The following is a 15,726-nucleotide window of genomic DNA, read 5'->3' on the forward strand; positions in this document are numbered from 1 at the left end:
AAGGCAGCCAAACGAGGAATTGGCTTTGGGGGTGACCAGTGAAATATACCTGCTGGAGCACGTGCTACGGGTGTGTGCAGCTATAGTGACCAGTGAGCTGAGATAAGGCGGGGCTTTACCTAGCAGAGACTTATAGATGACCTGGAGCCAGTGGGGTTGGCGACGAGTATGAAGCGAGGGCCAGCCAATGAGAGTATACAGGTCGCAGTGGTGGGTAGTATATGGGGCTTTGGTGACTAAATGGATGGCACTGTGATAGACTGCATCCAATTTGCTGAGTAGAATGTTGGAGGCTATTTTGTAAATAACATCGCCGAAGTCAATGATCGGTAGGATAGTCAGTTTTACGAGGGTGTGTTTGGCAACATGAGTGAAGGATGCTTTGTTGCGAAATAGGAAGCTTTTGGAAATAGGAAGCGATTGTTCAGTTTGGCCGGGCAGCCAGCTCCAGGAAGAGTCTTGGTGGTTCCAAACTTCTTCCATTTAAGAATGATGGAGACCACTGTGTTCTTCGGGACCTTCAATGCTGCAGAAATGTTTTGGTACCCTGCCCCAGATCTGTGCCTCGACACAATCCTGTCTCGGAGCTCTACGGACAATTCCTTCGACCTCATCGCTTGGTTTTTGCTCTGATATGCATTGTCAACTGTGGGACCTTATATAGACAGGTGTGTGTCTTTCCAAATCATGTCCAATCAATTGTGTATGTTGTGTAGTAAGCTGTTAATAGCCCATGTGCCTCACCCTAATAATTTGGTCTATTTTCACCTCTTAATTTCACCTACTGTTCTGACTTGGTGGTGCACATGTAGCCTACAACTTGTTTTTGAGAAATGTAATCAGTGAATATTGTAAGAGCTTTCATTGTCTGCTTAAATGCTCCCTTTATTTATCCTACGGTTCTGACTTGGTGTACAGGGAGAACACTGTAAGAACGGCCCATGTTCTGAATTCTGTCGCTGTACATTTAAAAAGTTCTGAACAAATAGTTGTAATGACTACGTCCGTCCTAGCTCGCTCATTAATGTCTTAATCGAAATTAAGGATTGCCTCTTATCCACGTGTCGTCCCCTTATGCCATAGTTTGTACATTTCAATTGTCAGTAGAAACCATATTTGTTTAAGCAAGTCAGCCATATCAGCTATGTTTTTTTTAAAGGCAGTAAATGAGGCTGAATGAACTGTTTCGCTGCCAGACAAGGCTCTGCTGATAGCCAGGTGTAGCAGTGGTAAGGTGTTGGGACTGCTGTTGGGACTCTGCTGTTGGGACAGCTTTATGAAGGCCCTAACAGTTTGTGGGCACCGTTTGTCACCGTTATAGTGCAATTAATGTATTGTTTAGTGTTGTGTTGTGTAGTGGCTTTGCTGGCATGCATCCCACATATTTGTTATGTTTGCCCCACCAAGATTAACATTCTTAAATTGCCACTGGACAGAACACTGAGCCAATCACAGCACTAGAGAACATTACCAACACCTACGCTCCGCACACTGGGAATCGTCACAGACACCGGGAATCTTCACTTTCAACTGATTTTCCTCAACATTTAATGCCACCTACGTTATCACTCCTTTCAACGGTGTCCAGCTCTGGTGAGCAAAACAAGTCACATTTCTTGTCCCCAATTGCGTGTTCTGGAGCGCCCGCTCCCTCTGGGCTGAAGAAACACAATAAATCATCACTAGTCCACTCCTAATTACCTTCACCAACTCAACAGTTCCCAACCTCTTCTCTACCCAACCACCACATATGGATCAGCCAAAATTCAAGGATCCATTCTCTCCACAAATTGTACTCCCACTAGGCCAGAATCATCCTTTACATCCTCGGACCAAGGCCCGACCTCGGCGGTTCTCACTGCAGGAACTTCATCCACTCTCTAGTCAGGTTCCATCTCTGAGCTACTGGAACACGTATCCCTCTTTTTGCAACCTTCCTCTACACACTGCTTCCCTCTACACTCAACTTCTTCTCAACAGTTATCACTGCACCTGCCACTGCATCTAATTCATCCTCACTCTCCATTTCCTCAAGTTCTACCAAAAGTTCTGTAAAATCCCTCATTCCATATTCCCTCAACCATTTCCAGTTTCTTTTTTTTCCTTTTCCATTATCTTCTCCTTCACCAGATCTTTCAGAAGGCCTGTGTAATCCCAAACTCCATGTTTATTCATAATATGCTCCACTTTCTTCCTTATCCGCCATCTTCTCCAAATCGCTCCCGTTCTCCAAACATTTCTCCCTGGACAACCTCTCCAACGCCATCCGCCATATGGGAACATTCCTTCGAGTGAGCTCCAGATTTATACCTGGTAAGACTAACTATCTCCAGGGCTGTATTCATTCAGCCAATTCTGTTGCAAAACATTTCTTAAGCAAGCAGAACGAAACAGAGGGACCTACCTAATGTCCAATAGAAACTAATTTTAGTTGCAACTGTTTGGCGGAATGAATACACTCCAGCTGTACAGAATAGACACTAGAAAAGGTCAGTCAGAAAACCTTAAATTACATTCAGAATCTGTCCCTCCCTTGTATGCTTATGAAACTGTATTTCATTTAATTCAGGTTGGACGCCACACTGAAAGTCTTGTGAAAGGTCTAACCCTGAAGCAAAAAAACAGAGCATATTTTGGCTTTGCTATAGTCTACACAGACCCTAAAACAACAAGGTTACAGGTAATTGATGATTGTCATTCAGACCTGCCCTGTAATATCAATGAACAGCCACAGACAACACTGTAAATATTGTTACTATTGATTTGTTTCAGGTTGAAGGATATAGGCAACGCACTGTCCAGATGGAAGGGTCCAGATGATGCCATGACCTTACAGTCCCAGTGACTTCAGATTGGAGACTACCTGGACATCACCGTCACCCCTCCTAACAGAGCACCCTTCTCCTGGGACACGAGACCCTATTGATACCAGAAGGCCTGCCTGGGGTTCAACATGTCCCCCAATTGCATAGAAGTAGGAGATCAGTGTTATTTTATTTACTGACGTTTTTTTAAATCATCAAATTGTTATGTAGAAATTAACCATACTACCATGTCTTTCTTTGGGATTTTTTGTAGTTTGTGTATGCATTTTATAATGCTCAAATGTCTCACTTGTTATAATTGATTGCTACATTGTTAAAAAGATCACTCAATCCTGAACTAAGCCATCATGTTCATAATTATGTATTTATTAGTGAGATTACATACAGACCAATTATACACATAGAAAACTACGAAAATGCTAAATGGACTGAGTATTCATGCATTGTGAGCAGAAGGACCTACACAATTAAAAAGACCAAGACAAAACATTTGTACAGTTCTCAAAGATGAAAATAAAATAATGAATCCATTTTGGGCCTATTCTAGCCTGAGTACCAGTCTGTTTCTCTAACATTTCACTCCTTGTACTCTGTCATATGCCAATGTTTAGCATGACAGGAGTGACAAGGAGTGAATGATAGCTAAACAGACTGGCACCCAGGCCTATTAAGGGGAGTCAATACATAGGACCTCACTCAGTAGTGTTGAGCCCTTTGGGAGGTTTAAGAAGGTAGGGAATGTCATTGTACTTCAGATCAGGTACGTGTCTTTGACAGGACTTTGTACATGGCGCTGGTTCCTACTCCCTGCACATGCTCCAGCCTCTTTAACTCAGTCAGACAAAGGAAGTACATGGGGGCCTTGGTGCCCACCCCCGTGATCCTCTTCAGCTCCTCCATCAGAAACCATGCATGGCCCGCATCACCACCTGAAGGAGGAGCAACAGCGTCACAATAAGATGAATTTCAGAAGGACAGTCACTTAAGTTCCTGAGAGTGGCATGGAATGCAATGAAAAAAGATTAAAACGGCATCCTGAGAGGGCATAGTTGTGTGTCTCCACTTGAGATATGAAAACATAATTTCAGTGAGTTAAGTTTTAATGGTTTACAAAAGCAGTAAGCCGTGACTGACTGTGGCCTCGCTCCTCTTTGGCACCGTTGATTTTCTGAATGGCCTGGTTGAGGCTGGACAGAGGAATCTGTCTCAGGTAGCTTGGAAGACTCAGGAACTCCCTCTCTGACACCACAGCCAGACTCTGAGTCCTGGAGGAACGACACAGAGAGAGCAGAGGTATGACTAGTAATTTCATGTCAAGTAATCTATTGATTTTGGTGACAGTTTAGCTTTTGAAGATACGCTAATAATAACCATATTCTACATTCTTTGTTGACACAGTAAGATTTGACCTGTTCTCTTTCCCTGTTGCAGTGTGGAGGGTTGAAGGCTTGAGGTGTGGCTGAACTACTGCTGTGGGGAGCTTCTTGCTCTGGGAAATGAGCTGCAAGATGAAAGACAAACCCATCAGAACCAGTCAGCACAGTAGTTATAATCACAACGCTATCTAAAAGTTTCAAACACTCACACTTAGTAGTACAGACAAAGCATTTTTCTCCACTGTCTGTGGACAGAGAAGGCACAGTTCCAATATCTACGCCATACTCTGAATCCCACAAGTCTCCAGTCCACTCACCTTAAAGATGTCCTGTGTGACAGAGCTTAGGTCCGGCATCTCAGGAGTGGATGGCTCGGGGTAGTCCCCTCTGACCCGTGGGGTCCCCAGGTTGAATGTCTGGGTGGGACCATCCTGATCCAGGACAGAGAGAGGGGGCTCTCCTGACCCCATAGTCTGCTCTCCACTGGTTCCACCACCACCCCTCTACAGTCAGGGAGATGGGAGACAGTGAGGCAAAATATATGCTCTCAAACTTAACTATACCAACATCCTCAGCAACAGGGGGAAAGTAAGCCTTTATAGCGGTTTCAGCTTACATAGGGTAGAGAGCTGCTCAGAAAGGACTCTAGGCTTGGCATCTCCGGTGTAAGTTTTTCCTCTGTACATCCAATGATTGATATCTCTGACACATTATATGACCAGGCTTGATTGGAACCTCTATTGGAGGTTGGAAGTTCTGAGTGATCTTGGTCTTCATCTGCCTGTGTGTTTCTCTCACCCTGTAACAACATGACAGTTACTCACTATATTTGAGTGCAATTTGTAGTTTATTGTCTATGGTCCATATGCCTCCATAAATAGATAAATGCATAAACAAACAGACACGTTGACCAACTGACAGTAACACACACCTTTCTGGTGCTAAGGAGTCTGTTGATGTATGGTGTCTCAAATGCTGGGACCTCAGGGGTGGCTTGGTGGTTGCCAAGGCAACAGGGGGACTCTGGGTCAATCTCTCCCCGCAGAGGAGGGGACAGAGCGTGTCGCTGAGACTTTGTGATCTTCAGACCTGGGGTGCAAAACACAGGCGGCTCGGGGGACTCCATGGTAGCCAGGCTGTACATCATGGAGTTTGATGGTGGGGTGGAGAGGACATGTGCCGGTCTCTGTGACATGGCTCCCAAGCCCAAGGACACTGCTGTGCTGTTAACAAAACAGCACCATTCATAATACTAAAAGCACAGGACATTCTACTTACGGTATTCATTTTTGTAGGAACTTGGGTGAAACTTTGGAAGCTGTTAACCAGCCAAGTAGTGGATTTGAGAGTCAATCAGAGCCAGACAGAACAGTATTATACTACACACCTGAGAGGTTTTGTGGGCTTCTTGCGCTGCAGGTCCATGGTGAAGTCATTGTTGAGACACACAGTGTGTTCCGTGAGGCCAAAGTCGACCATGCGGGGGGTCAAGAGGTCGTCATCTTCATCCATACGCAAGGTGCACTTGGGCGTTTTGGGCATGGGCGGCTGCATGGCTAGGACTAGAGACGGCAGAGGGAGAGGCATGGGGGCCTCAGCGCTGGAAAACACTGTGCCACCCAACACCCTCTTCAGGTGGATCTCCGACAGGCCGAAGTCAGAGAGCTGGGGGGTGCGCAAGGGGTCAATGAAGGGCGGAGGCGGCATCTTCAGAGGGGTCACTGAGGTGAGGTATCCCTCTCCTTCCTCCTGGTCCTCCTCTCCTCCATCGGTCTCATCCTCGTCCTCTTTCTCTGAAGCTTCTGCCTCCTGGCCGTTCGACTCTGTGGGAGAAAGACAAGATATCTAGATAAACCAACAGGTCAGGAGGAGAACATTCAGATAGAAATGGGCAATTCCACAGTAACAGATTGACATTTTAACGTGTAAAATCTGAGTCAGCATCAAACAAAGACCAGTGATTGCAAAGTTAAAAACCATACAACTCTACGCATAAGGACTAATTTGTGCCGTCATTCTGTTACCAAACTTTGCATCTGCACTGTTCAAGTAAATATGTTTATGTCAAATTTTATGTGGAAATTGTTACAAGTCCTGGTGCATAGAACAGCCTCAATTCGTCAGGCATGGACTACAACATGTCGAAAGCGTTCCACAGGGATGCTGGCCCATGTTGACTCCAATGCTTCCCACAGTTGTGTCAAGTTGGCTGGATGTCCTTTGGGTGGTGGATCATTCTTGATACATGCAGGAAACTGGTTGAGCGTGAAAAACCCACTAGCGTTGCAGTTCTTGACACACTCAAACCGGCGCGCCTTGCACCTATTATCACCCTGTTTAAAGGCACTTAAATATTTTGTCTTGCCCATCCACCCTCTGAATGGCACACATACACAATCCATGGGTCAGTTGTCTCAAGGCTTAAAAATCCTTCGTTAACATCTCTTCCCCTTCATCTACACTGATTGAAGTGAATTTAACAAGTGACATCAATAAGGAATCATAGCTTCAACCTGGTTAGTCTGTCATAGAAAGAGGAGGTGTCCTTAATGTTTTGTACACTGAGTGCATATCAAGTAAACCAAACCAAATACTGAATGATTGACATACTACGTGAAGTGTTAAATAGAGATACTTTCCTACCTGACTGTTTCTGTGTGCTCTTAGGCGCTCTGTAGCCATATTTTTCATAGTGTCTCCTCAGTCTCTGGATGTCCTCTGTGGTCCTCTGCTTCAGCACCATACACGTCTTTATAAAGCTCCTCACATCATTCTCCCCTGCCTGCTGGCGCACCAGCTGCTCCTTCACCTGGCCCTAGGCATGCAAAACAAGCCAGTTATGTAAATATCTGTATACTAATGAATCACATAGCTATATAAGCTACACAGCGCTGTTCAAACAGCTCAGCAGGTGTTAAATTGACAGTCACCTTGAGTCCCCTGACCTCGGAGTGCAGCTCTTGCAGAACTCGCACCGCACCCTCAGTGCTATGATCTGAAACACAATTTTACAGTATACAGGAATACACTAGTCACTGGTGGTTCATTGACTGACTAGACACGTTAGCCGAAATAAAATTTGAGTGGAAGTCTGTTTCATAACGTTACCTTCATCGTCGTAGTTCTGGTGTGCCTGTTGAAGACTGGCAGTTTCGGTCTCCAAATTCACGGCTAGGTTTCGCAACTTAGAGAAAAAACGTGCCGACGAGTCCATTTGTTTGCAGATATGTTTCTAAAAGTAGTATTATCTTGAACGGCAATTTAATCAATTTTCGCTGTCTGTTTAAATTCATACAAGTTGAAACAGGAATATTTTTCAAATTTGGCGCCACATCCGGAATCTAACGGAAGTAGGTTTATTCAGGGCTCTCAAGACAGAAGAAGAGAAAGCATCTCGAGCTAAATGCAATTCTGCCACCTGCCGTCCTTGACGACTTCGATATATACAGTATCTTTTTTTTAACGATATGGTCAAGAGATAATTTTAGAATAATTGTGTGGTGGACTCACAAAATAATCAATAAGCAAACTTCAAAGCCAAGAGTTTGTAATACACTTCCAAATTAACATTTGTAACATCCATGAGTAACAATTTTTCTATACCTCTTTAAATTTACATTAGACTCACTTCCTTTGCTTATTTATTTTTTTCATTTTTTATTTCACCTTTATTTAACCAGGTAGGCTAGTTGAAAACAAGTTCTCATTTACAACTGCGAACTGGCCAAGATAAAGCAAAGCAGTCCGACACAAACAACAACACAGTTACACATGGAATAAACAAACATACAGTCAATAACAGAATGGAAAAAGTCTATATACAGTATGTGCAAATGAGGTAAGATAAGGGAGGTAAAGCAAAAAAAGGCCATAGTGGAGAAATAATTACAATTTAGCAATTAAACACTGTATTGATGGATGTGCAGAATATGAATGTGCAAGTAGAGATACTGGGGTGTACAGTCAATAACACAATAGAAAAGTCTATATACAGTGTGTGCAAATGGCGTGAGGAGGTAAGGCAATAAATAGGCCATAGTAGCAAGTAATTACAATTTAGCAAATTAACACTGGAGTGATAGATGTGCAGATGATGATGTGCAAGTAGAAATACTGGTGTGCAAAAGAGCAGAAAAGTAAATAAAAACAATATGGGGATGAGTGCAGAGGAAGGTTAGAGCTGGGAGGTGGAGGGACCTTATCAGATCCCTGATTATGCTGGAGAGTGTATAAATACTTAGGAAACAGTGAAGGTCACTACAGACATGCACTAAGAATCATTCTGACAGATGAGTAATGCAGACCATGAAGACCCTTGTGGAGAGCATCTGTACCTACCTGGGTGGCAGTGCCTTAGCCAACGAGACAGACCTGGCCATGAAGAACCTGGACTACATAGACCAGGAGCTGGGTGCTGTAGGGCAGGGCCTTCTGACTGGCCAAGAGGTCCATCTCCTGGAGGACGACCTGGCCGTGGTCTACTACCAGCTGGGCGTGGCCGTCAGGGCACAGCAGGAGTTCACCAAGCGGGAGACAGAGGTGTCCTCCAGTACATCCTGGAGCACCGGCTGGAGAGGCAGTTGACAATGCTCCACAGCAGGCTAAACCGCTGGGAGATGAGGGAGTTCTGTGTCCAGGTCAGTGGGGGTCAGGGCGTGGTCAGCCATCACACAATGTCCAACAGGCAACAGTTATCATTATGTTCAACTCTCAATATCTCTATCCATTGAATGTGTAAATCATTTGCACACAGTGTATGGAGTTCAACAAAATTAGACATGACGTTCAAAGAACAAAATTGTTTGCCTGGGAGCCATGCTTTATCCAACTGTCAGACTAAAATAGTTTGTAAAATAGACATGAAGTTAATGATTTTCTAGCCTGGTCCCAAATATGTTTGTTCTCTTGCCAACTCCATTGCTGTCATTGTCAAGCCAAACATTTTTGGCATGATAGCACAAACAGACTGGTACTCAGGCTAATGATTTTAACCCTAAATGTTTTACACTAAAATAGTTACAGGTTGTGTTGTTATTCAAAATATATAGTGGTAATTGTAATGCAGTTGCATATCCAAAGCTCACCCCTATCTCGTCCAACACTTGGTACGTCACACCGCAAAATTAGGTCAGATGTCTGTTTGCATTCCTCTCCTAGCGAGCAGAAAATGTGTGTAGAGAGAAAACCTTATTTCACCTTGGTAAAAATACAACCACATCTGTTATGTTAACCTTGGATAACTTATCAGGCACAAACATAGCAGCAAAATGTATGATGTATGATACTGATTAAATACCTGCTATTTTGGGCACTCTATGATCTTGAAGAATCATCCCAGCCACTGCGGTTGCAGCAGATTTTTCAAATCATAAATAGCTTTGTGCTATGCTTCTCCAAATGCTGATTCTACAAAATGCAGTCTGTTCAGTATAGTAGAGCACCAATCATCCAAGTGGGCCAACACTCTACCATTTTTTGAATCTACTGAACACGAGTCATATAGTCACAGCATAGAACATGGGTTTTGTTCTATCAGCCTCTCTTCCCTTTCCTTGCAGGTGAACTTTGTCCTGGGCACGGGTCTGCTGTGCCTCTTCACCCAGGCCTTGCTGACAGGCCGAGACCAGGCCCTGCTGATGAAGACCTGGTCTGATCGCATTGGCGCCCTCTACGGGAAGGTGAAGACTACTGGGGGCGCTGTTCGGGCTACTTCCTGCAGCAGGCAGAGAAGGATGTGCGTCAGCAGCTGCAGGAGGTCATGCAGAGGCGTTCAGCCCCCGAGGAGGCAGCAGCCGGCATCTTTAAGATCCTGGAGAAGAAATACGACTGGCTGCGCTGGGCTGTCATGGTGCACTCTGCCGTGGGGCCCTTGGATGAGGACGGGGGCAGGTCCGGGGGACCACTCTACAGCCCAATCACGTCCTGTCCGTGTTGTCTGAGGCACCCTGCTACCGTGACATGCCCAGCTCGCTGGATAAGAGCCGCATCCACCAGCTGATCGTGGACCTGGAGTGAAAGATCCCCAACCTGCCTCCAAAGGTGTACGCCTCTATTGAGGAAGACCCGGGGAAGGCCCGACGGTACATGGCCTCTCGCATGCTGAAGAAGCTGCGGGAGGGGCTGTGCTCCGCGGTGGACATCCACGTGGTGCCAGACAATATGGAGATGAAGTGTAACTTCCCCCAAGCATCCTACTACCTGTACGGGTACAAACACAGGCTGGCCTCGGGCACCGTGTGTGTGTTTGGATAAGAGAAAGGGTGTCTGGCTAGGCCTGCGGGCTGAGGCTCAGCTGCTGCAGTGCTACATCTGCTGAGGCTGGACACACATGAATGCACTACTTTAAAAAAACTCCAGATGTTCACAGTCAACTGAAACCATGCTTTCCTCTTTATTTCTGCTGTTTCATACCGGTAGTTTCATAACTGACTTGCCCTTGTATTATGTAATTGACATTTCTTCACGATAAAGGAAATTAGAAAAACAAAAAACAGTTCTAATAATATTTCTTCACAATAAATACATTTTCAAAAACCCAAAAAATATTTTAATCATTACATGTCCTGAAATACACTCTTAGTTAAAGCAACAATATCATATACTGTTTTGGATCCACCCAGAGAGGATCTAGAGTATAACTATTAGTAATCCAGACTAAGGGTTGTATGATGCACAGTTGAACAAATAAATAACAATGAAATCTTTATATATATATAAAGTATAATACAATTTTAGACCAGTCTACACAATACCAAGTCTGAGCTACACAATACATAAGTGGTCACAAATCCTGGTCATGGAGAGCTCCAGGCTGCGCAGGACTAAAACACCTAGTTCTACTAACAGAATCAGATGTGTTAGTGCTGGGCTGGAACATAAGCCTGCACATCCTGTACCTCTCCAGAACCAGGCTTAGTGACCACTACTGTTGATAAATGGCCGCACTGTACTAGAGATGTAGCACATATTCCTTGTCCTGCTGTGAAAACTTTTCCATGTCTCTCCTGATATCAGGGAAGCCCTGTAGAACCATCTGGAAGCGTTCTGAGGACAGGGAGAAGAGCTGGCAGGTGGTCAGAGCTTGAACCGTGGCCAAACGCTTTCCTTTGGTCATGAGGCAGGTCTCTGTAAACCAGTACGGCATAGAACAACACAATTTCAATTTATTACACAGCATATCAGCTAAGCCCACTGTTCCTTGTCATATCCTGCATAGTCCCAAGAGATGAAATCAGCAAAACAATGTAGAACAGGAGAATAAGAATAACAAGTGTGGGGGATTGGGTCTTTTTCAATTATGTAAGAAAACGGATGGGGGATGAGGTTTGACAATCAGAATTTCTAGATTACCCAATCTCTTGTGTGATGAAAAGAATGATAGTCTGAACAAATGAATGAAGGAATAAATGAATGATGCTGGATTGAGCTACTCGGATCTGAGCCTGACCTCCAAAGTAGTCTCCGTCAGCCAGTTCCTGCGAGAAGGAGTCTGTCTCCACCAGGACCTGGCCATGCTCGATGAAGAACATGCGGTCTCCGGGCGCGTTCTGTAGGAAGATGACATCATCCTCCTGGAAGACTTCATGCTGAAACTGGAGGAGAACTGTGTTCAGGAAGTTGACGTCTCGGTTCTGGAACATGGGTACGTTGTTCAGCAGGCTCAAACACATCACTGTCAGAATCTCCTGTATCACACACACAGAGCTTTTTTTCAGATCGTTTCATAATAAAGTTCCACAAATAGAACTTTGACAAACAGAAGTTCCACAAATAGACAGGCAGGTCCCACTACTAAACAAAGGTGTCTTAACCAAAGGAAACCATAGGTAAGTAGAATGTAGTTACGTACTTCATGTAGTTATGTACTTATACTTATAGCGGTACATTTGTGTAACTATTGTATAAGGTCTGTGTAATGTACAGTAGGACCTAAATTGTATAGAATAAAATAGAATAGAATATGATTGATTCAAGTACCTCTCTCAAAGCTGAGGAGACTGAAATTAGAAAGTTCTTTTCGTCAAACCATCTCCCCCCATAGCGGGCCCCGTAGTACTTCTGGATTCGAAGACGAAGGTCGTTAGGAAGCTTCAAGAAGGTCATGTAGTCGTCTAGATGATTCATCTGTGGATTATCAGACGTGGTGGACTTTGAATAACATGCCATTACAATCAAAAGTGACATATCAATAGAGTTCCTTGCTTATGTGATCGAGTTTGAAGCCGAGTCGTCGGTGTTAAAGCCAAGGCTTTACATTTCCATTATACGTAGTATACCTTATCTTTGTAGGCTTTTGCTGCTTGGTCTACGTTGGTTATGATGGCAGCAGCGTTGGCCACCAGTACAGTGTACATTAGAGCCCCAGACAGCATACTGGTCATGACCACCCACAGCTCCACCTCATCTAGGGAGCAAAACACCCGGTACACACATAAATACAGTGTAATACTTGGCTATTGAACTCCGGGCACTACAGTCTTGGAATAGCACGGGTCTAATATACTGTATGAGTATATATGAAAGACATGCTCTATTGTGCCAACAGAATATCAAGAGGTTATCAGCAGTCCTTACTTGTTGGTGACTCGTTGGAGCCATAGGAAATTTGGATCATATGAGAGAGAGCCCGAAACACTCCAAAGGAATACTTCTCACCGACCGTGGCATTCTGGAAAATATTACATTGTTTATATAGGGTGAACTAACCCTTTAAATGTAGCCAAACCCTTACACTTCTCAGTAGGTGTGGGGCTTACCATCAGCTTCTCTTGTCTGACCCAGCAGTCAGAAGGGAACTCCTCCAGCATCGGGACAAAGTACTGGATACAGCCGTTCCAGTGGCACAGCAGAAACATCATCATAAACAAAGACAGTATGCGGAAGAACAGCTGAACATACTCCAAGTTGGCATTTGAAACCTATGGAGAAAGAAACAAAGGCACTCAATTAAAACGATGGAAATAAAAATGAACTAATTAGACTGCAAAGATAATCTAGAAGTAATGTGTACACTAATCAAAAGTTATTCTCCTGTACTTCTTTGTATTCTTTTTAGCCAAATGTATTTGTAGTACGAGGTTTGACTTTGTGGTATTTTCAGCATTGGGAGATGGTAGCATAACATAATTTACCTTTTCAACTTCATTGAAGAAGCGGACAAGCCTGGAGACTCTGAGGAGCCTGACAAGGCTGATGATTCGGACAAACATGAGGATCCGCACCATTCTACTGGCTTTGGAACCTGAGGTGGAGGTGTCACTGTGGGATTGTAACTCCTGTCACAATAAAAATACAGAAATAAACAAATATTTTTTAAATGTATTGATCTTACAATAGACTGGAACTACTGTATAATAGCGTGATGCTGGATGTATCATAATTTATCATTACCGCGATTAATAGTATGTAGCCAATTGGGAATGCTGCAATCACATCTGGTATGAACCAACTCTTTAGGTAAATCACACGGATCTTTTTGATATCCAGTATAGCCACCTACGGAATTGAAAAATAGACAGTATATTTTCAGTTGATTGTTATTAGTGCTTGGCAGCATTCCTCAGACAAATGAATGAATACTTCAACAATGCAACTGAAGCTAAATGTTTGGGGATTCTGGCCAAAATGAAAGGAGACGGTGATGCCATCCAGAATGTACGTCAGAAGCTACTAATAGAGAAGTGCATTAATATAAACTTGACAGGGTCGTCAATTGGCCAAACTTTCACATTAATATTTTACACCAGTTTGGAATGAAATTGAAACAGAATAAGACACAACCTGGTGCTTGATCAGCCTCCTTACATGCGTATTTCCTTCTTATGAAATAAAAAGAGTCCACAGTCACGTTTCATCATGTTTCATCATCTGTGCACAGTGCAATTCAGAACATATTTACTAAGCATCTTGCTCCCCAGTAAAGTTTGCGCCTGTTATTTTCATGTAAGAATATAACACAAAAGCAAACCTAATCTATATAAATAGTTATCTCTGAAACGTTATCTTAAAAATAAAAAAAATTCGCTCTTGCAAATAACAGCTGCAGGTTTAGCGCATGGGCCAGGGTTTCAATTAATCTGTCCCTTTACATGCACTGAAACGAATACAGAAAGGGCAGATTGGGTTTGCATGCTCGTGGAAAGGGATTATACAACTATCGCAGATTGGGTCTGGTCTGAAAATAGAGTAAAGTCAGCGCCTCATTACCTCACTGTCCTCAGAGATGATACCCATGCGAAAATTCAGAGCCACATCCATCAGAAACAGAGTGTCTGAGAAGACATTGAAACCTTCCCAGCCCACTCCACTGTACCCGTCTAAGAAAGCTATCTCCATGGGGATCCCAATCAAATTCAGGAATGTGATGGCAACCATACACATGATGTAGTAACTCCTACAAGACACAATAACAAAGGGTATGTACATGATTAAAGTCATGCACACACGCATTTCTTAGAATCACTGTTAGAAACACCCTTTAGTGTTTTCTTTGGCATATACCTAAGCTCTTTGCTGTTTTTGCTAACTTTGCTGTGTTGTTCTTTGACAGACAAAAATGCCAAGACCTCCCTTAGGTCTAACTTTGTTGTGTTGTTCTAGGACAGACAAAATGCCAAGGCAGCACAAACAGTAGCTGGAGAAGAATACCTTATGGGGCTGAATGGGTGGATGACCCAGACTCCACTCTGCAGCTGGCGTATACATTCCTTCTCCACAGCTATCTCGCTGCCGTACACAGATAGAGACTGCCTGTTCAGCTGAGGCAGAAAGACAGCTCTCCAACCACAGGTGCTGGCTGTGCGTCTGCCGACAGGGGCTTGGGAGTTCTCCATGCCAGAAGCAGCACACGGTTATTCTGTTCAGCTGACTGCGCTGGCCATCCTTCTCTGGGCTGCTGAAGAGTAGAGTCTAACTTTGCTCTAAACTGACCTGTCTTTTTGGTCACAGGGTAATTTTCCATCACAGCTCCTGTGGACGGGGCTTATTGAGTCGTGTGGTGGGAGGAGAGCGGATGCCAGACTTTCCTCTCCCTCTCTCTCTCTCTCTCTCTCCCCCTCATCCTTTCTCTCTCTCTCCCTCCCGGCTCATCAACTATTCAGTATCTCCGCTTCATGCAAGCATGAATCAAGCCCAGTCAAAAGACAAGGCTGGATCACATTAATACTGAATACAATGGGTGGTTTTGAATATCACAATTATTGTCATCTGAACTACACAACTAGCAGGGCACAGGGTGAGGTTTAGTAATGGTAACAGTAGACTACTGAATAATTAAAATAGTAATTTAACCAGGACAATAGTTACATGTTAAAACTATAACAGCAAATTTGTTATAAATAATAGGCTAACAACTTTCTTGTTTTTTGTTGGTTTTGGTATTTTAACATATTTTGTGCACACCTACTAATCTGGGATGCTATCTCATGGGATCTGTGTATGTCTGTATATTATATTACAATGCCATTTCTTCTGGCTAAGCTCCCAGTAAATGCTTGATGAGTGTCAGATGGGGTCACAGTGCTGTC

General features: G+C 43.8%; 2 protein-coding genes across 3 annotated transcripts; both read right to left on the minus strand.

Moving 5' to 3' along the window:
• Nucleotides 1–3,170: 3,170 nt before the first annotated feature.
• On the minus strand, nt 3,171–9,873 carry ska3 (spindle and kinetochore associated complex subunit 3). The gene is made up of 12 exons (XM_055878160.1): nt 9,498–9,873; nt 9,286–9,354; nt 7,310–8,828; nt 7,132–7,196; nt 6,845–7,016; nt 5,589–6,024; nt 5,133–5,424; nt 4,818–5,000; nt 4,519–4,704; nt 4,235–4,326; nt 3,960–4,090; nt 3,171–3,754 (listed from the first exon to the last, which is right to left on the minus strand). Exons 3-12 carry the CDS (start codon nt 7,413–7,415, stop codon nt 3,582–3,584), a joined length of 1,836 nt encoding a protein of 611 aa, XP_055734135.1. The 5' UTR covers nt 7,416–8,828; nt 9,286–9,354; nt 9,498–9,873; the 3' UTR covers nt 3,171–3,581.
• Nucleotides 9,874–10,570: 697 nt separating this feature from the next.
• LOC129820979 (potassium/sodium hyperpolarization-activated cyclic nucleotide-gated channel 1-like) lies at nt 10,571–15,253 on the minus strand. 2 transcript variants are annotated; one of them, XM_055878161.1, is made up of 10 exons: nt 14,849–15,252; nt 14,408–14,594; nt 13,592–13,696; nt 13,333–13,476; nt 12,958–13,119; nt 12,776–12,869; nt 12,478–12,605; nt 12,179–12,325; nt 11,649–11,886; nt 10,571–11,326 (listed from the first exon to the last, which is right to left on the minus strand). In XM_055878161.1, exons 1-10 carry the CDS (start codon nt 15,031–15,033, stop codon nt 11,151–11,153), a joined length of 1,566 nt encoding a protein of 521 aa, XP_055734136.1. In that variant the 5' UTR covers nt 15,034–15,252; the 3' UTR covers nt 10,571–11,150. The 2 variants fall into 2 exon arrangements, with proteins under 2 accessions (XP_055734136.1, XP_055734137.1); XM_055878162.1 differs by lacking the exon at nt 13,592–13,696 and having other exon boundaries at nt 14,849–15,253.
• Nucleotides 15,254–15,726: the final 473 nt, after the last annotated feature.

This window comes from Salvelinus fontinalis, chromosome 23 (genome assembly GCF_029448725.1).
Source record: "Salvelinus fontinalis isolate EN_2023a chromosome 23, ASM2944872v1, whole genome shotgun sequence".
NCBI lineage: Eukaryota > Metazoa > Chordata > Actinopteri > Salmoniformes > Salmonidae > Salvelinus > Salvelinus fontinalis.